This window comes from Dermacentor silvarum, chromosome 5 (genome assembly GCF_013339745.2).
Source record: "Dermacentor silvarum isolate Dsil-2018 chromosome 5, BIME_Dsil_1.4, whole genome shotgun sequence".
NCBI lineage: Eukaryota > Metazoa > Arthropoda > Arachnida > Ixodida > Ixodidae > Dermacentor > Dermacentor silvarum.
The window spans coordinates 131,832,947-131,854,012 of record NC_051158.1 but is presented as its reverse complement, the minus strand read 5'-3'; the positions used below and the strand labels follow the sequence as shown (position 1 = coordinate 131,854,012).

The 21,066-nt window shown below is 50.8% G+C and overlaps 1 protein-coding gene across 3 annotated transcripts in view; it reads left to right on the top strand.

Moving 5' to 3' along the window:
- LOC119453761 (uncharacterized) overlaps positions 1-19,397 on the top strand; it is a 127,753-nt gene extending 108,356 nt beyond the window's left edge. For 2 of the 3 annotated variants that reach the window (XM_037715814.2, XM_049668474.1), the window contains 2 exons: positions 268-357; positions 19,135-19,397. In XM_037715814.2, the coding sequence (XP_037571742.2) occupies positions 268-357; positions 19,135-19,271 (227 nt within the window). In that variant the 3' untranslated portion in view covers positions 19,272-19,397. The remainder of the gene's footprint in view (positions 1-267; positions 358-19,134) is intronic. The other variant, XM_049668475.1, reaches the window with a different exon arrangement.
- Positions 19,398-21,066: the final 1,669 nt, after the last annotated feature.

Below are 21,066 nucleotides of genomic sequence, written 5' to 3'. Positions count from 1 at the left end.
GTTGACGTGCTTTTACTGTTTGCGGCGTCGGCCATTTTTGGGCACGGTGCAGTTTCGGCAAGGTCACCATCAACATAGACACCTTAGGCTTTCGCCTTAGAAAGGGTCCTTAGCTTCCAAAGATTCTTTCCTTCTTGTGTCCTCTTTTCTTGCGCTTTAGGTCAAGCATGAAGATATATAATTATTTAGCTGATGGCATCACACGCCCAAACACAGGTCCCCCTATCTTAATTTTAAATGCGCCATAATTGTATCTAAACTTTGCAGATCTTTCTCATTTGGACTCTAGAGTATCTGGACGCTACCATATTTTTCATGCTGAAGATAGTTGTTTTGTCGTTGGCACACAGCAACAAGGTAAGTGTTAAAGTAATACCTGGACCTGCCCTTAAATTACATTTTAAACTACAATACTTGAGGAGCATCACTTCTACGACTACCAAAAGCAGTCCTATCAAAACTGTCCGGATTGCAGGCACAGCAGCTACCAGTTACACAAACCTTGTTCGCGTAGTAATTATAGCAAATTAGTGCGAATTATTAAAGGACACAAAGAACAAGGTGGGCAAGGACGGCCCCTTCGAAGGAAGTGTAAGGAAGTTCTTTGTGTTCATTGTTGATTTACAGTAATTATTATGCGAGACAAACTAGCCCAACAGTCAGTCCTCCTCTTTGCGTAGAGCGAGCACTGTGTATCATGTGACCTGGCGTGCGACGACAGCAACAAATCTGTGCCAATCGCGACGACGACCGTATGACGGTGATGCTATGGTTTCTACTCGGGCAGTTTGACGTGACCTTATCACGCTGATTGTTGTGTTCTACATAAGCTCTGGATAGGCGTATGCGAGGGATGCAGAAATCGCAGCAACTGCTAACTGTTATATAATCGCACGTCCATCTGGCTAGGTTACGTCACTTATCCCTCAGCAGAGGTATCAGTTGTCGCACAGTTTCTGCATAGTGATGGCTCGTACGGCGAAAAGACTAGTGGAAGAGGGTAGATCACGAAGCTAGGAGGAGGGGTCTAACTTTCACTGTCGAAGCACTAGCAGCTACGCAGGAAGAATGAAAGAAACTGGCATGTGGCGCATGGGATAAACATCTCAAGTTGCTGCTTGACTTTTGCACAAGAGAATTATGCGTCGAATTGAGTAGTTAAAAGCATTAAGCTGTTGCAATGGAAGAGGGAGGTTCAATCCCATCATAGGTCACGCGATCCTGTTTATTATAGAGGACTAAAACGAAGAGAGACGGGAACCTACTTACCTTTAGCTTCATTCAAAGAAAAAATACTCCATCACACCGGCTACATGTCGTGAAGTGGAATGTACGGTATGTGCAGCGGTAGCCGGATGTGCGCAAAAATAGGCAGTTGCACTGTTGGACACCGTGTACAGTAAATTAAAATTGTTTGGCGGTAAGTAAACTGATAAGGAGTGTTTTGGCTCTTTGTTAGATTATAAATAACTGCTTCTGTCAAATTTAGAAATCCTATACGAAGTAGACAATAATGAGTTCTGTTAACGTCAATAGTTCTTCATTAGAGAGAGAGAGTATCTAATCATTGTATTATAGATTCTGGGAAAATATTTTGCAAGAAACCATTGCAAGTTTTTAGAGCAGAGCAAACCTATAATATGATATAAACTAAATTTAAACACAAGCAAAACTCACGGACATCTATTACCTCCCCTTCCGTGTAGTTCGGTTTTCCCAATCATGTGCGTCTAGGGTGTTCAGCGGTCACATGAGTTCCGAGTTAAATATTGCCTAATAAACATGACAGTAAAGCTTTCCCGCTTCTGAAATGACCTTGGAGTCTCCCTAATTACGGAGCAATTGAACATCGTGTAACTGGAAAAAAGAGGCATACTCAGCGGGCATGGTGAAGTAAGTGAAACATCAGGCGACCACCACCGGTTTCGAAAATTTGTAAGGTAATATTCTTCAAAGAATCACGCGTGGCTTCATAGGCGGCAAAATAATGTTACGCAAACGAAGAATAAGAAACTTGAGACTATAAGCAAAGTATAGTTACTAAGGATAACTGCAGCGCTGGCCAGTTCAGCCGACAGTCTTCTTCGTCGGGGCCCCCGCGCGCATCGTCCACAAGAAACACGCAATATGCATGTATCATTATCCCCAGCGGCAGAAGCACCGTCCCAGTGCATCTAAATATTGGTGATAACAGGAGAGTAATATGTTTCAGGCGTGCGACATGCACAATGTCAGTGGAATTCGGGGCAGATGAGGCACTGGTACTAACTGGGGTGATTTCGTAAGTGAGTGGAGTCACGGCAAGCAGCACTTGATATGGGCCGGTGTACCAAGACAGGAGTTTTTCTGACAAGCCAACGTGACGAGTTGGGGACCACAGGAGCACCAGAGATCCATGCGAAAAGTGGACGTCTCTGTGTTGACGATCGTAAAAACGCCTTTGGTTCTCTTGGGAGGTCAGGAGGCGAGCGCAGGAAATTTCGCGTGCTTGGGCTGCCCTGGTGATGGCGTCAAGTGCATATTCACTGGTGCTGCGCGGCGGAGGGAACGGATGCGTCCAGTGGCAATGAGGGTTATCAGCCGAACAAAAAAAAAAAAAACGGAGAATAACCACCAGTATCGCGACGCGAAGAATTATAGGCAAAAGTGACATAGGGTAGGGCAAGGTCCCAATCAGTATGGTCGGACGAGAAATACTTTGCACGCATGTCTGTTAGGGTTCGATTGAAACGCTCCGTGAGCCCATTAGTCTGTGGACGGTAAGACGTAGTCAGCTTGTGCTTTGTTGAGCAGGACTGCAGGATGTCGGCGATTACTTTAGAAAGGAATGTCCGGCCACGGTCAGTGAGCAGTTGGTGTGGAGCTCCATGCTGCAGAATCACGTCGCGTAAAAGAAAATGGGCGACATCTGTGGCGCAGCTTGTTGGAAGCGCTCTTGTGATGGCGTAGCGTGTGGCGTAATCTGTCGCCACAGCGACCCACTTGTTGCCAGACATTGATAGAGGGAAAGGGCCGAGTAAGTCCAAGCCAACGTGAAAGAATAGCTCTGAAGGAATGTCGAGCGGTTGAAGGCACCTGGCAGGGTGTGTCGACGGTGTTTTTCGGTGCTAACATTTCTCACACGCCGCAACGTATTTCCCGACGGAGCGGGCAAGGCCTGGCCAAAAGAAGTGTGGGCGAATCCAGTCGTAGGTGCGGGAGACGCCGAGGTGACGTGCCGTCGGTAAGTTAAGTTCTTGAAGAACAGGTGACCGTAGGTGCTTAGGAATGACGAGGAGTAGAGAAAGACCGTCGGGGCTTACGTTGTGGTGGTGTAATACACCATCCCGGAGAACAAACAAGTGAAGGGATGAATTCGAAGGCGTAGATTCCAAGTGATCAATGATGGCTTGCAAGGTGGCAGCACGGCGTTGCTCATCGGCGACGTGTAGCAGCTCAGAAACGGAGAAAACGCAAGCGTCGGCATGGGTGTCAGGTTCCGCGGGTGGTACGTCCACTGGATAGCGTGATAAACAGTCTGCGTCTTGATGTAGGCGGCCCGACTTCTACACTACTGCATCGGAATATTGTTGCAGCTGCATATCCCTGCCACCAAGCCAGCCAGTAGGATCCTTGAGGGAGGAAAGCCAGCAGAGCACCTGGTGGTCCGTGATTACAAAGAAGTGCGTGCCATACAAGTACGGGTGGAATTTGGAAACCGCCCAGACGAGAGCCAGGCATTCACGATCTGTAATCGAATAGTTGCGCTCCGCTGCTGTGAGGAGGCCGCTAGTGTAGGCGATAACACGATCTTGACCCTGTTGGCGTCGGGATAAGACGGCTCCGATACCGGGACCATTGGAATCGGTACGGACCTCTGTAGGAGAGGACGGGTCAAAGAGGGCCAGTATAGGTGGCGTGCTGATAATGTTGGTCAGGTTGGCAAACGCGGCAGTTTAAGCGGGACCCCGCGTAAAGGCACGTCCTTCTTCAGAAGATCAGTAAGTGGTCGGGCAATCGCTGCGAAGTCTTTAACGAACCGTAAGAAGTAGGAGCAGAGTCCTGCAAAACTTTGGACGTCTTTGACAGACTGAAATACAAGAAAAGACGTGATAGCACGAGTTTTCTCCGGGTCTGGTTGAATACCGGAAGTGTCGACGAAGTGGCCCACCACTGTGATCTGCCGAAGACTGAAGTGACTCTTTGTTGAATTTAGTTGGAGCCCAGCCTCGCGGAAGACTTGAAGAACGGATGATAAGTGGTCAAGGTGTGTCTCAAATGTGAACGAAAATACGAGAACGCCGTCTAGGTAGCAGAGGCATTGGAACCCTTGAAGCGAAGAGTCCATCATACGTTCGAACGTTGCTGGGGCGTTGCATAGACCGAATGGCATAACTTTGAACTGATATAGACCATCAGGGGTGAGGAACGCGGTCTTCTCTTGGTGATTTTCATCCATAGAAATTTGCCAATAACCAGATCGAAGGTCTATTAATAAAAAGTAGTTGGCACCATGGCGGCAATTGAGGGCGGCGTCAGTGCGAGGCAACGGGTAGACGGCTTTTATGGTAATTCAGTTTAGATGACAATAATCTACGCAGAAACGCCATGTGCATCTCTATTTTTAACAAGCACAACGGGCGACCCCCAAGGGCTCGAGGAGGGTTCAAGAAAGCCTTTGGCAAGCATCTTGTTCACTTCATCTTGAATAACCTTACGCTCTGAAGCAGAAACTCGATATGACCGGCGATAAATGGGGCTGGCATCACTATTGTTTATGTGATGCGCAACAATTGAAGTGTGGCCGAATTATCGATTGTTTAGGTCGAAGATGTGGTAGGAAACTAACAGGCGACACACAGCTGATGCTTGTTTAGGCAATAGGTCCGCAGCAATCAAGGAACGAAATGTTGTATCCGGGCAAATAGCATCCTGTTGACATGGTGAAGATCGGAGCAGACGTCTGTTGAAAACGCCGTGACGTGGTCATCTCCTATAGCACGCAGTGTTGCAGCCGACATGCTTTGGGGTAGAACTTGCCTTGTCAGGCCAAAATTGACGACGGGGAGGCATGTCGGATTATCCGCGATGGTGTCGACGGAGTGGGACACAGTAATATCGCGCATCAAAAGCACATCAGGAACAGGAGTAGCGACGTAATCACCATCGGGCACAGGGAAATATGATAGAAAATCGCCGAAATTCAAGGTATTAGGTGGCAGGCGGACGAAGGCGGTTGTACTAACGTTGTTCGACTGTTCAGCACGAATAGCGGGTTGAGGAAGTTCGAGGCAAATGGTACCGGTAGAACAGTCGACCAAAGCTGAATGCGCCGTAAAAAAAGTCGAGTCCGAGGATTAGGCCATGAGGACAATTGGCCAGCACTGTAAAAAAGATACCGCATATCCACGGGGTGAATGATGATGAGTGGGTGAAGCTCCGGAGGGAATCATCGGTAAACCGTGAATCTTCCGTGTAATTCGCCCAGTCTCGCCGCACTAAATCGAACGATTGACTACCACCAATGACACGCGCCATATGTGACGTCATTACTATTTTATAACAGCTCCCTTCATTATAATTGCACTATCTCCCGCTTAAGGGGACGCTAGCACAAACGCGTTAGAAACGTGCAGTACTGTCTAGTAAGGGGGAGAGGCCACAGCGTCTTACGCAGCCGTTTACACATGCCTGAACATGCACCGCGTTTGTCGACGCCATCACATGACTGCTGAGAGAGTATAACCCCCGTATTCATAAACGCTCCTCGACTTGAACTTGACTTGCCACCGCCTCAACGCGTTTAGAACGCGCTGTCCAAGGCGGTGGCAAGTCAAGTTCAAGTCGAGGAGCGTTTATGAATACGGGGGTAAGGCGGAGAGGCCACAGCGTCTTACACCAGCTTCTTACACGGGCCGTAACGCGCTAGCACAAACGCGTTAGAAACGCGCAGTCTTTCGTTAATGTTGGGTATGTATTGTCATCGTGGTGCGTGTGTCAATGTGCGCTTCGTGGCGTAGTGGTTAGCGCCGCGCGTTCGGAAGCGAGGGGTCCCTGGTTCGATTCCGCGCTACGGACACAACTGTCGGAATTTTTTTTCATAAAAGTACACATGGCTACCTACTACGACTACTACTACTACTACATACTACAGAGGAGGGACAGACCCACATCCTAAGGAGCTTCGCCCCTAAAAGAACTGGAACGTGTAGGTCGGCTATATTTATACGGGAAGTACACAGTCCAGCCACGGCAACAGTGCTGCCATCGGCGACGAGTACGGCTCCTGTAGTAGCAGGCGTGAGAACCTTCCTCAGTCGACGACGGAGGTTACAACTCATTATGGACACCTGGGCTCCAGTATCCATTAACGCCGTCAAAGGAACACCGTCGACGTGAACATCAAGTGTGTTCTGGTTCGTTGAAGGCGTCAATGCATCACTACCTCCAGGAGCTGCATGGCCTATTTTTCCGTCCGGGAGCGTGCGTAATTGGTCGGCGACGAATAGCGGCGTGGCTGGGGCGACGGGTATCGACGGTGCTGAGGTACGTCAGAGGTAGGAGGCATACGGCGAGGCGAGTAGCTGCGAGGGTCGGCATATGGGCGAGGAGACGGGGAAAAGTAGCTCGAATACGGCGACGTCCAGGAGGTACGGCAGTGGCGAGCGACGTGGCCAATGCATTGACAACTGAAGCAAATGGGCTTGTCATCCGGCGTTCTCCACTCTGTAGGGTTGCGCAATCTGGGAGGGGATTACAGATCGCTGCGAGGCGCAGCTGTCGGCACCGGTCGGGCGTCAGGTTGGGAGACGGAGCAGGCAGCAGGAAAACCTAGGTTGGCAAATTCTTGCCGCACAACCGCCTGAATGAGAGAGATCGCTGGGGCCGATTGGTCAATGGTGGAGTCAAGTGGGCATGGATGGAACGGGGCAGGACTTATAGCCTCGAGCTCGTGGCGAACAATAGGTGTGTCCTTCTCATGGAACAGTGGTGCAGTGGTAAGGTCGACGCCAGACGACGTCGCACCCGTGTTAGGGAGCCGGGATAACTGTGGAATGACGCGGAGGCTTTTGGCGAGCTTAAAGCGGCAGCATTCTTTGACAATAACGTCGATGGTGGAAACATTGTTGAAGACTAACCAGTTGAACGCATCGTCAGCGATTCCTTTGTGTACGTGGCCGCCTTTGTCAACCTCGGCCATTTTCTAGTCGACTTGCCAGCAAAGAGCGAGCACGTCTTGTATGTGCGAGGCATACATACGGTTCAATAGAAGTCTGAACTCGGGTAGCAAGCTCTTTTCTAGCAGTTAGCTGCCTACCGGTCGGATTTCCAAAGAGGTCGCCGAGCTTCTCCTTGAAAGCATCCCAGCTGGAGATCTCATCCCCGTGTACCCGAAACCAGACACGAGGAGTTCCACCCAAGTAGAATTGGACATTCGCTATCATAATGGTAGGGTCCCAGCGGTTGTTTCGGCTAACACGCTCATACAGGCTGAGCCAGTTCTCAACGTCAACATTATCTTGGCCGAAGAATATGCCAGGATCGCGGGGATTGGTAACCGTGTCGTACGTTGTTTTCGGGGTCACAGGAGGAGAAAAGATGACGTGTCGTCACCGGGAGCCATGGTCGAAAGCCGGACGGTGCGGCTGTTGTGGAGCTCCGTGGTGAGGACGGGGAACGGCACTCTCCTCCAAAATGTTACACGAACAAAGGATTAGGAAGTGGAGACTATTTACAAAGTATATTTACAAAAGATAACTGCAGCGCTGGCCAGTTCAGCTGACAGCTCGAGAGCCAGAAGCAGTTCGTCTTCTTCGTCGGGGTACCCGAACGCATCGTCCACAAGAAACACGGAACATGCGTTTATAAATATAACCGACCAATTACAAGGGTTTCTTGAGCGGACGGTGATGGAACGCAAGAGCGATAGTTGAGACATTTTACGTCGTCCTTATTTCTAAGGTATAAAGTTATCAAATTGATGCGCTAACTTTATATATATATATATATATATATATATTTGCACGGAAGCGTTAGTGAGGAAAACGAAGACGGGTGAACGTGCTTGCGGTCCCGGGTTGGAAAAGAGCCAGAGGACGACTCTTGGTTCATCAACCAGCTGGCCGCTCTTGCGCTCACCCTTCGCGACCTACAATAACCGGCCCCTTCATCCGTAAGAGTGACAAACGGTCTCCTTCACGCGTAACAAAGTGGTGGATGTGCTGGGTAAGCGCTAACAATAACGGAATCGTCACTGCTGCAGCTTCGTCGAAGCCGTCGACTTGCCGGCCTCCCGCCATCTGCCGTGACCATCTTCGACATGCCTGAAGAAGGAGCCGCTCCGAGGGCAGCGCCGAGCAGTCCGCTGCAGTACTACCGAGTTCCACCCACTTTCGGAGGAAAAGCGGGATAAGATTCCGATGAGTGGCTCGTCCACTAAAAACGACTGAGCAGGTCCAACGGGTGGGATTCAACCGCTCAGCTCCCCAATTTGGTGTTCTCCCTGACCGACACCGCACTCTTGTGGTACGACAACCACGTGGACGCGCTTGCGACGTGGGATCTTTTTGTTGAAGAGCTCAAGGCGTGTTTTCGGGGACTCAGTCGCCAAAAAGAAGCGTGCTGAGCAGGCATTGTCACAACGGGCGCAGCTACCAGGTGAGACAGGCACCACATATATTGAAGAAGTTTTAAAGCTGTGCAAGGTGGTTAGTGCTCGCATGTAAGAAGAACATAAAGTCGTACATTTGCCGAGAGGAGTGGCTGAGGAGGTGTACAATTTTCTAATCGGTAAAGAAAGCCTAAGTTCTGTGTCCGACGTCATTCGTCGTTGCAGAACTTTTGAAACGCTCAAGATGCGTCGGATTACGCCAAAGTTTGGTCGGTTGGCAAATGTTACGACGGTTGCCAGTGTGGACTCAAGCTCTTGCCTCAACCTTCCTTCGACCATCCGACAGATTGTCCACGAGGAACTTTCCCGCCGCGAAGAGATGTCGCGTTGAACAGCTGACCACCATGGCATGTACACGTCGCGTGAGGCTATGGCTGCACCACATTCGGCCCCTTGGCAACCGATGGTTAACGCAGCGGCTGTAGAGTACAGGGTAGCCCCACAGTCTCGGATGACAACACGCACTCCTACTCCACGCTATGACCGACGCGCACAGAGCACGCCTTCTCGACCCCCGATGTATCTTCATGACGCCCACCATGAACCAACCCAATGCAGAAGAGAAAATGACAATATTCTATTCATCGACGAACAACCAAGGTTTCGACGTCCCCCGGTGTGTTACTCTTGCGGTGTCCCGGATCATATATCGCGGTTTTGTAACCAGCGTATGACCACGTGGTATGGCCAGCCCTCAGAGTTTTCACGGCCCTGCGAACGGCCCCATGTTGTCCCATGGCCAGCACACGCATCGTCTGGCTACGAGTACTGGCCGCGCAGCTCCCCGAATCGCTCCCGGGCATCTGAGAGGAGTTTGACGCCCCCACCGCGTCCTCGTGCATCCCGTTCTCCATCACCGCTACGTCGCACCAGGTCCCCTTCGTCACCGGAAAACTAGCCAGCGCGGCCGATGGAGGTGAGGTCACTGGAGATGTTCTACTGACAGAAATACCTCCTGTGTTGATGCTTAAAAACAAAGTGCGTTTTTTGTGGATAATGTACCTGTGATGGCTCTGGTGGACACAGGCGCAACAATTTCGGTTATGAGTGTCGCTTTTAAAGACGTGTTAGGGCGAAAGGTCATGCTCAAATGGGACGATGCTTCAAAGTTCTGGGGAGTGAGTGGCGAGCCGTTGCGACCTATTGGTGTATGTAGTGTTGACGTGTTTTTGGGAGGCCATGCTTTTACGACAGAGTTTGTGATTATTCCTCGTTCGATCAATGATGTTATTCTCGGCATAGACTTCTTACGGGAGTGTGGTGCCACTGTCGACTGCCGCACAGGTAAGGTATTCATAAGTCATAGGATGCCGTCAGGACTCCTGGAGAACCCTGTAGATCTTGAAACTACACTGTGTGTTTGTGGCGATACGGTCGTACCTGCATCATCTACCATTTGTGTTCCCGTTGTCTGTTGTGGCGCCGATTCTGACAGCTCCGATGCTACCGTAGAACCGATGCACATGAACTGTATGAAGAAGAATGTGTTGGCTCCCATTGTGTGGTATCGATCAAAGGCAGACGCGCTGACTTGTGGATCGTAAATTGTTCTACGGAGCCCGTGGTACTACCAAATAGCTTGAGATTAGCCTTCGTCCGGGAACATGCGTATTTATCGGCGGCTGAACTTACAGAAGTGCCGGCAGAACATGATGGCCACAGTTGGGAAACGACCCTTTTGGCGATGGTAAATAAATCGCTCAGCACGAGTGAACGCCGAACGCTAATGGGTGTGCTTTCGAAGCACGTCTCGGTATTCGACTTTCCGCAGAAGGACAATAAACCTGCAATCCCCGCGTCACGAACACGCCATCCCATCACCACGGGCTCAGCCAATCCGATTAGACAAAAGCCATATCGCGTTTCACCATCAGAGCGCCAGATTATTAACGACCAAGTGCACGAAATGATGAAAAAGGGAGTAATACAAGAGTCAGAGAGTCCGTGGGCAGCTCCAGTGATTCTTGTTAAAAAGAAGGATGTTTCTTGGAGATTTTGTGTCGACTATCGCCGATTGAATGCTGCAACAAAAAAGGACGTGTACCCACTCCAACATATTGATGACACAATAGACTGCCTTAATTCCGCCTCTTACTTTTCCTCAGTAGACTTACGATCCGGCTACTGGCAAATTCCGATGCATCCTGAAGACAAGGAAAAGACTGCCTTCATAACCTCTCACGGGCTCTTTGAATTTAATTTGATGCCATTTGGACTGTGCCACGCTCCGGCAACTTTCGAGAGATTTATGGACACTATTCTGTGCGGCTTGAAGTGGAACATCTGCATATGCTACCTCGACGACGTCGTCATCTTTGACCGCACCTTCAGCGAACACAACTCGCGTCTGAATATTGTCCTGAGCTGCATCAGAAACGCTGGCGTCGTTTAAAAAAAAGCAATTTCACCTCGGAGGCCGCCAAACCCTTGTTCTTGGGCACCTCGTCGATAAGGACGGCATGCGCCCTGATCCCCACAAGACAGCAGGCGTTGGAGCACCAGGTTCTGTCAAGGAGCTCCGTAGTTTTCTGGGGCTTTGTTCCTACTTCCGCTGCTTTATCCCTATGTTTGCCGACGTCGCGTATCCGCTGACATGTCTGCTACAAAAGGACACCCTCTTTGGGTGGACTCCGGAGTGTGACTCTTCTTTTCGTCGGTTGAAGTTTCTGCTGACGTCACGGCCTTCAATCCTTCAGCTGCGACGGAACTCCATACGGATGCCAGTGGCATATGTATTGGCGCCGCCCTCGTTCAACGCCACGGTGACCACGAACACGTAATCGCATATTCAAGTTGATCCTTAAGTAGGCCTGAGTAGAACTACACTGTCACGGAACAAGAATTCCTCGCGGTAATATTTGCGGTTCAGCGGTTTCGTTATTACCTGTATGGACGTCCCTTTACAGTTGTCACCGACCACCACTCATTGTGTTGGCTTGTAAATATTCGTGACCCTTGTGGCCGCCTTGCGCGCTGGGCGCTCCAACTGCAAGAATACAGCTTCAGCGTCTCTTATAAGAGAGGTCGACGACACGCTGACGCGGACTGCCTCTCGCGTATGCCACTTAGCACTACGGACTGTGACGCCGACGACTTCGATCACCTTGTGGCTTCTCTGTCGCCGTGTTTTCCACACTTCAACTGTTTCAAAGCCGAAGAGCGAAAGGACGCTTAATTAACACCGCTCTTCACCGCTACGACCGCCTCTACCACAGCACACGGTTTCTGCGTACGTGATGGACTCCTGTATAAGAAGAACTTTTCCGGCACTGGCGCACGTTTTCTTCTAGTAGTGCCGGAATGCCTTCGCATAGCGATTCTGAGTGCTATGCAAGACGACCCTACGTCTGGCCATTTAGGTTCGGCGAGGACGTTCTACCGGATTCAGGAACGCTTTTATTGGCCTGGAATGCGACAGTTTGTTGAGACGTATGTGGCCAGCTACATGCAGTGTCAGCGCCACAAAAGTACATCTACTGGTCCAGCCGGTCTCCTGCAGCCGATCCCGCCTCCAAACAAAGCTTTCCAACAAGTGTGAATTGACTTCGTGGACCCTTTTTCAAAATCAGCCTAGGGAAATCGGTGGATAATTGTCTGCGTCAACTACCTCACACGATACTGAGAGACGGCGGCCGTGCCCTCAGCAACTGCCACTGACGTTGCAACATTTCTGCCACAATATGTCATCCTGCGACATGGTCCGCCTCGCGTGATCATCAGGGACCGTGGAAGACAATTCACAGCAGATGTGGAGGAGCTCCTTCGTTTGTGTGAAACCCACTTGCGTCACTCAACACCATACCATCCACAAACAAATGGCCTTACGGAGTGCAACAACCGAACAATTATAAACATGCTATCTATGTATGTTTCATCCGACCACAAGAACTTGGATAACGTACTGCCTTTTATCGCGTACGCGTTCAACACCGCCAGGCACGAGACTACCGGCTATAGCCCTTTCTTCCTGATGTACGCACGGCCACCCCGGTACACAATCGACACTATTTTCCCTTTCTGTAGTCACGAAAATCCCACTGTCGCAGAGGCCCTCTGTCTTGCCGAGGAAGCGCGTCGTATTGCTCGTTTACGCACTTTCGCATCGCAGGAGAGATCAAAAGCATGCTACAACGTTCGCCACCGTCCGGTAACCTATCACCCTGGTGATTTAGTGTGGCTGTGGGCTCCTGTACGGAAGCGCGAGTTATGCCAAAAGTTTTTGGCCACCTACGATGGACCATTTGTTATTCTTAACAGACTCACGGAGGTCACTTATACCATAGCTAGCCTCACAGTGAGTGGTAGAAACGCTGCCAAGACCCAAGTGGTCCATGTCACCCGCTTGAAATTGTTCACGTCAAGACAACTGGATTGACTCGCCCGGTGGGCTTCGTCTGGGACGAGAGGAATGTTGCACGGACGCGTTAGTGAGGAAAACAATGACCGGTGAACGTGCTTGCGGTGCCTGGGTTGGCAAAGAGGAAGAGGATGACTCTGGGTTCACCAACCAGCTGGCCGCTCTTGCGCTCACCCTTCGCAACCTACAATAAACAGCCCCTTCATCCGTAAGGGTGACAAACGGTCTCTTTCCCGCGTAACAATATATATATATATATATATATATATATATATATATATACATTCAAGAATGCGGAAAATATGCCGCCGTAACAAACCATCCGCAGCCTGTAATTAATATATTGTTCCGTAAGGATACACACATGGATCAACGCGATGCTTGGCAGAGCGACAAAGACGACGATGAAGACGCTGGCACTTGGGCCCGATCTGACATTTCTTGCCCAAGCCTCCGCTGTATATATTTTGTAAATATATCCTTAGCCGCCATCTCGCTTCCGTCACACTTTGGTGGAGGTGCGGGGTACGTCTCGCCTCGCAACGGAACTTCGCAGCGGCCGTCGTTTCGGACATCTGTCTGCAATGGCGGAAGACACAGCGTCAACATCAGCGCCCGCCACTTCAACGGTCGTGCTTGTGCAACCCGGGATCCTGGCACCTTCTCCGGTTCCGTTGACGCAGACATAGAAGACTGGCTGGCGGAGTACGAATGTGTGAGTAAGAACAACCGATGAGACCCTACCATGATGTTGGCAAATATAATCTTCTACCTGAAAGGCACTGCGAAGGTATGGTTCGATAATCATGAAACTGAGATTGGGAGCTGGGACTCCTGCAAATAAAGACTCCGAGAATTGTATGGGAAGCCCATTGGTCGGAAGATCGCCGCGACAAAGACGCTCGCGTCGCGTGCGCAGACGGCTACTGAATCTTACGTCGCGTACATAGAAGACGCATTAGCGCTATGCCGCAAGGCCGATGCCGAGATGCCGGAGGACGACAAGGTTGGGCATATATTGAAAGGGATCGCCGACGACGCCTTCAGCCTTTTAATGTGTAAAAATTGATCTACAGTCGACGCTATTATCAAGGACTGACGGCGCTTTGAGCAGGCTAAAAGCCGACGTATTGGCCACTCATTTGCCCGGCTTCCCAACACGGCGGCAACGTCCTCGGGTGAAGAACGCACATCTGCACAACCGACGCTATTATCAAGGAGTGTCGGCGCTTTGAGCAGGCTAAAAGCCGACGCATTTGCCACTCATTTGCCCGGCTTCCCAACACGGCGGCAACGTCCTCGTGCGAAGACCGCACATCTGCACAACCGTCAGTTCCACCAGACCAGCTGACACGTATTGTACGCCGGGAGCTTGAGGCCATGACCCCTGCGCCGGTGACTCGAGCTCGATTACGGCTCCATTCGTTCAAGCCATTGTCCGGTAAGAGCTTGCCAACATGGGCATTCACTCTGTGTGCCCCGTTGTCAGCCCAACGCAAACTTCGTGGGGTCCGCCCTCTTCCTATAAAGAGCAGCGATTCGCTACTCGATATCGCGACCCTGCCGATATGTTTTACTTGTCACCGTATGGGCCACGTCGCGTGTTACTGCGCCACCCGCTGGTCCTCGGCGCCTCGAACGCTGTCTACCCCTTTCCGCCGTCCCGAGAGCACCCGCTTTCCGCCTTCAACCATGTCCTATTTCCCCAACGCCCCTGTTTTCACCAGGATAAGCAGCCGCTCCCCGTCACCGCGTGGTAACCAGACACGCTCGCCTCCAGGCCGTCGCCCGTCGTCTCGCTCACCACAGGCTCGCCGCCCGTCGTCCCCCTTCAGCCCTGCTCGTGCCTATCAGGAAAACTAATCAATGCAGCGCCCGGAGGTGACGCTGCATTGACGACTGCCACCAGAAATCCTCTTCTGACGCTGCCGACAAGACGAAGCTTGTTAGACGTTGATGTTGATGGCGTAACTATTTCTGCACTCATCGACACTGGAGCGCACATCTCTGTAATGAGTGCAGATTTTCGTCGACGCCTTCATAAAGTGCTCACGCCTGCCTCCTCCCGCATTCTCCGCGTCGCTGATGGAGGGACTCCTGCCGTTCTTGGGATGTGCATCGCCCGCGTCTGCATTGCTGGTCATCCCCCTTCCGTCGAATTTGCCGTCATCTGGGAGTGCCCCCATGACCTTATCCTCGGCTTAGATTTTTCGTCCACTCATTCTGCCCTCATTGATTGTGCGACCGGTGCTCTTCAGCTTGAGCTGCCCCATGCTCCCGACAGTCCTGCCGACATAACGCCACGCTTATGCTCTCGCCACCACGTTCGTTTGCTGCCTCAAGCTGCTACATACGTTACTTTGACGTCTTCACGCGACATTACCGATGGCGACTAGGTCTTGTCTCCAATTATCGACGTCCTGTTAGCCCGCGATGTCGCCCTGGCTCACGCCATTGTTTCCGTTGCCGACAATACGGTGGTCGTGCCGCTTCTGAACGTCAGCCTGTTGACTCAGATTATCTCGCAAGGCATGTCGCTGGCCACCATTTCCTTGCTTGACCCCTGCAAGATTGCCGCTTTGGATGCCGATGTTTCGCCGCCTTCTTGCTCCGCCAACTTCGCGCCTTCGTCTCTCGACGACATTAACAAGATGACTGCTCCCGATCTGACCCAGGCGCAGGCCTAAGATCTCTACCGGGTCCTAGCGTCCTGTCGTGACATCGTTGACTTTGTGACACCTTTGACATCTTGAGTTTTATCCGCTGTATAAACTTGGATATGCAGCAGCACCAGCAACGCGCAGAACTGTTGTCGACGCCGTCGGCGTTTAGCCCGCGTTCGCACCGAACACGCGCGGCGTTGGTGATTGTTGCCGCCGCAGCGCCTCGCACCTAAGCTGCTTCGCATTATCGCGCGCCGAGCCGCAGGTGTTGCCATTCGTTGCGCAATCCGGATAGGAGAGGAGGAATGCCGAGAGGAGAGGAGATGAGACAAGGAGAGGAGAGGAGGGGGAGGAGGATGCGCATGAATGCCAAGAAGAGAGGCGATGAGACAAGGAGAGGAGAGGAGGGGGAGGAGGATGCGCATGCGTAGTAGGGGTGTGGACGCACCGAGGTTGGATGGATGGAGGGAGGTAGGAGGGTGGGAGGGAGTGACATAGCCCCGAGCAAAGATGCTTCGCATCTAAAAGAAGGACGGCAGCTGGCGTTTCTGCGTTGATTATAGCAATTTGTACAAAGTCACTCATAAAGACATCTACCCTTTCCCTCGTATCGATGACGCCCTGGACTGCCTTCATGGACCACAATATTTTTCTTCCATCGACCTTCGGTCTGGCTATTGGCAGATTTCAGTCGACCCTATGAACCGCGAAAAAACTGCGTTTATTACACCCGGTGGCCTATACCAATTCAAGGTCATGCCGTTCGAACTGTGTAACGCCCCAGCAACTTTAAAACGTATGATGGAATCTCTGCTGCGGGGATATAAGTGGTCCATCTGTCTATGCTATTTAGACGATGTGATTGTCTACTCGCCTACGTTTGAGAGCCACCTCACCCGTTTATCGGTTGTTCTTGCCGTCTTCCGAAGAGCCACCCTTCAGCTAAGCTCCGCCAAGTGCCGTTTCGGGCAGCGCGAGATAACTAAGCTCGGTCACCTTGTCAGTGCTGCCGGTGTTCAACCAGACCCCGACAAGGTGCGAGCAGTGCAACAATTTCCCGTGCCGCCTTCAGCCAAAGACGCTCGCAGTTTCGCAGGATTATGTTCCTACTTTCGTCGCTTTGTCCGGAACTTCGCGGACATCGCCCGCGCTCTTACGGAACTCTTGAATAAGGACTTTCCTTTCATGTGGGGACCTGAACAAGCAGTTTCGTTTTATGCCCTCGTCCGCCTACTCATTACACCCCCAATATTGGCCCATTTCGACCCCTCATCGCCTAGGCAACTTCGTACTGATGCCAGTGGTCATGGAATTGGGGCTGTCCTTGATCAAACACAGCACGGCAAGGAACGTGTCATCGCCGGCGCCAGTCACCTTCTGTCCTCGTCCGAACGAAACTTTTCCATCACTGAACGCGAGTGCCTGGCTTTAGTGTGGGCTGTCACCAAATTTAGACCTTACTTGTTTGGCCGAACTTTTTCTGTAATTACAGACCATCATGCTCTATGCTGGCTTTTCGTCGCTGAAGGATCCGTCTGGGCGTCTCAACCGCTGGGCATTACGGCTTCAAGAATAATCGTTTGCTGTGCACTACAAGTCTGTACGATTGCACCAGGACACTGCTTGCTTATCACGTCACCCTGTCGATACTCCCAACCTCACTTACCCTGACTCCGACGTCTGCGTACTGTACATCCTTGCTTTGGATGATATCCCTACCGAACAGCGATGAGACGCGTCCTTACGGCTCATCATCGACCGTCTTACCTCTCCATCACCAGACCATTCTGTTCGCCTATTTGAGCTACACGACAACATTTTGTATCGTCGTAATCTCAGCACAGATGGCCCAGAGCTTCTGCTTGTCCTACCTCACCATCTAGGCTCCAGTGTTGTTCACCAGCTTCATGACGTACCAACTGGCGGTCACCTAGGTGTCTCGCGTACTTACACCCGCATCCGATGCCGGTTGTTCTTGCCTGGCATGTACCGTTGTGTGCTCCGCTACGTCGCTGCTTGTGAACGCTCCCAACACCGCAAGCGCCCTTCAGTGTTGCCTGCAGGCGAGCTACAACCTATTGATATCCGTGCAGAGCCATTCTTCCGCGTAGGCCTTGACCTTTTAGGCCCTTTCCCTACGTCCATCTCGGGAAACAAATGGGTTGCGGTCGCAACAGACTACGCCACGCGCTTCGCAATCACCAGGGCTTTGCCGACAAGCTGTTCCTCTGTATATATTTTGTAAATATACCCTTCGCCTCTATCTCGCTTCCGTCACAATAATGTCACTTCATTTAATTGCATCAAGCCTCTCGTAACACTGGTGCACTGGTTGCCGAAACAAAGTAGTTCTCTTTTCCATTGCCGACAAGCTTATGCTTCCTGAAGTCCACTGCCCGGCATACAGACATCCACATCAACAGAGGATATTTCTGAGGGCGTGACTAACTAACTGGGTTACGCATTTTGGAAAAATTATTTTGGCATTTATTGAAATGAAGATGGGCCTCGGCACTCGCTGGGGGCTCGCGCTAGGCCAGCGATAGAGAGCTCAGTAAGCTTAAGCAGCATGTGTTACAGGTACAGATTACGCAGCATGTGTTACAGGTACAGATCTAGGAAGAGGAGGACAGGAGTAGGCACACAGTGCTCATTTTCAACACATGCGTAGTACTACGTATTGCCTACTATCGCGACAAAATATTTCAACAACAAGAATTAAATAAAAAATATATCATGTCATTTTGAGGCCAGGTAGCTGCCACTGATTGGATGCCTTTCTGTTCTACTATGGTGCCCTCCGCACCTCGTGAGGGATGCCGGTACACCAAGGGCAAGCGGCCTTCATAGTAACGACTTACTACAATACGCAGGGTTATACTGCTACTTATAGTGTGGATGTAGGTTATTAACTGTGCGCAACGCATTCAACCTTTCGGCGGGAGGCTACAAGAACAGTTGCAGCTGACGTGATCAATTGGATGCACAGCTGCTTGGCACAATTATGAAATATATGCCCATGCAAATTAAGCAACGTTCCACAACGTCAGCTATGTCGGGCTCAATTTTCTTATTAAGCTGCCATTTCGTAGTCAATGTCCTTTCAGAACACGCTTCTCACCATGTCTGTTTCTCCGTGCGCTGCAAAACTCGCGATTCAGTGTACAAGAATGATTCAGTTAGGCGCACACTCTCACTGGAAACCACAAAAAATAGTATCTTGTTTTTTAAGGTTGGCTGAAATATGGTTAAAGGTCCTTAGGAAGGAAACATTTTTCAGCCAAGTGAGTAGGCATTGAAGATAAGCTCCAAAGACTACGGCTGTGAAAACCCTATTGAAACGACCTTCACGGGAATAACCCATAGGGCATGTTATGAATTAAACAGTGTTGTGTTAATATATGCTTACGAAATATTGCCTTACTCCTTTGTATGCTGTATTATTGTGAATTTTCATCTTACAGTAAACTCACAATGCTTACTCTGGAAGCGTACTGGCGTTGCAAGTCAAGAGATCGCTGCATGCATGTTTGCCTACATCAAAGAGTGTAGCCCATATAAAGGACATGAATTTGTGTACACGAAAGAAGCGTGCAAGTGAAGCAACAAGGCATTCACTCTATCCACAATACACAAGCCAAGACTATAGCAGAAGTTTTTTTTATATATTCTTACGATGGGGGCGTAGACACTAAGTTATCCGGATTCAGGTAAATAAAGTTTGAATGCCTGGATAAAAATATTCAGCACTAAGCGCAATATCTATGCTACAAGGTAAGTGAACTTGTGCGGGTTCCGTACTTGCTCATAGTTACCCCCTACATTTCTGCACTGTTGCATAGCCTTTTACTGTGAATGTTCGCTCTGTTTTATCAGAAATATATATGATTGTACGTAGTGCATAATAATTCCTTAATGAACTACAAAAACAAATATTTCCTTCTAGCTCTAACGCAACAATCGAAGCAAAATTCTCTGTACTGCCATTAATCCAGAAAAAAAACAAGTCAAAGAACATACAATTACATTCGAGATCTTCTTACGGGCGGACGTGCACGCGTTGGCTTCGGCGACGAGGCATCGCCGGAAATTGAGACGGACCCGACGGGCACACCTCAAGGCTCCATCGTACCACCATTACTCTTCAATTTAGTTCTACTCAGGCTACCCGAGAAATTAACAGAAGTGGAAGGTTTGTATCACAGTCTCTACGCGGATGACATAACCCTCTGGGTTCCCGAGGGAGGTTGTGACAGTCACGTTGATCGAACGCTACAGGCGGGAGTAGATGCGGTGCAGGAGTTCTGGCGTGGAACAGAACTCGAGTGCTCGGCGACCAAGTCCGACCTGTTACTTTACAAACCCACCAGCAGAGGTCGCAAAACCCTACGTGAAGAGGAACGGGAATACTAAAAAATACGCGTTAGCTCGGAAGACGGTACTCCCGTACCGCACGTAGACAAAATGAGAAACCTGCGGTTACACCTGCAGGATATAACGGAGAGACGGTGCGCATACTCCGTCGTTCGGTAGACGTCACGATCCAACTCTTGCATGGCATCAGGAATAGACGCAACGGTATGCGCGAACACTGCGCGTCCGTCTCGTGCAGGCGTACGCGATAAGTCGCATGACGTACATCGCCCCCTACCTCAAGTGGATAGGTTCGGAAAAAACAAGATCGATTACATGATGCGAAATGCTTTCAAAAGGGCAGTAGGCGTTCCAATCAACGCGAGCACCGACAAGTTTCTAGAGGTCGGACTTCACAACTCACCTGACGAATTATTCGAGGCGCTCGAAGTTGCGCAATACGAACGATCATCCAAGTCAACGACGGGTCGACGCAACCTCGAGTCGCTCGGTATCATGTACCACTCTCAGCATGGAGAAAAAAAAAGGCGGTTCCGGCCTCGTTCGGCGACCGCCTGATCATCCCACCGATTCACAAGAACATTCATCTGACGCACCACGTCGGGCGACGCAACAAGCGAGCTAGCGACCTTCAAAAGTTTGGTAACAGTGAGGAGGCGGTGTACGTAGACGCCGCGCGATATGACTAAGGAAGAAGTGCACACGTGGTCGCGGATGTAGACCGCACGGGAAAATGTCTCGCGAGTGCCACAGTGACCACGGGACACACGGGGGCGGCAGAAGAAGCCGCGATAACGCTAGCGGTCGCCACGATGCCGAACGCTGCGATCGTGGTCAGCGACTCGCAGGCGACAGTCCGAAGCTTCGCGCTTGGCCACGTCTCGCCGGAAGCGGCCCGCATACAACAAATTTGGGAAGACGGGAACGTGTCGTCGCTCTCGCAAAGGTAAAATTCTACGGTCTTCCTCCTCTGGACCTCGGCACACACCGACGTCCCGCTCGCGTGCAACGAGGCGGCCCAC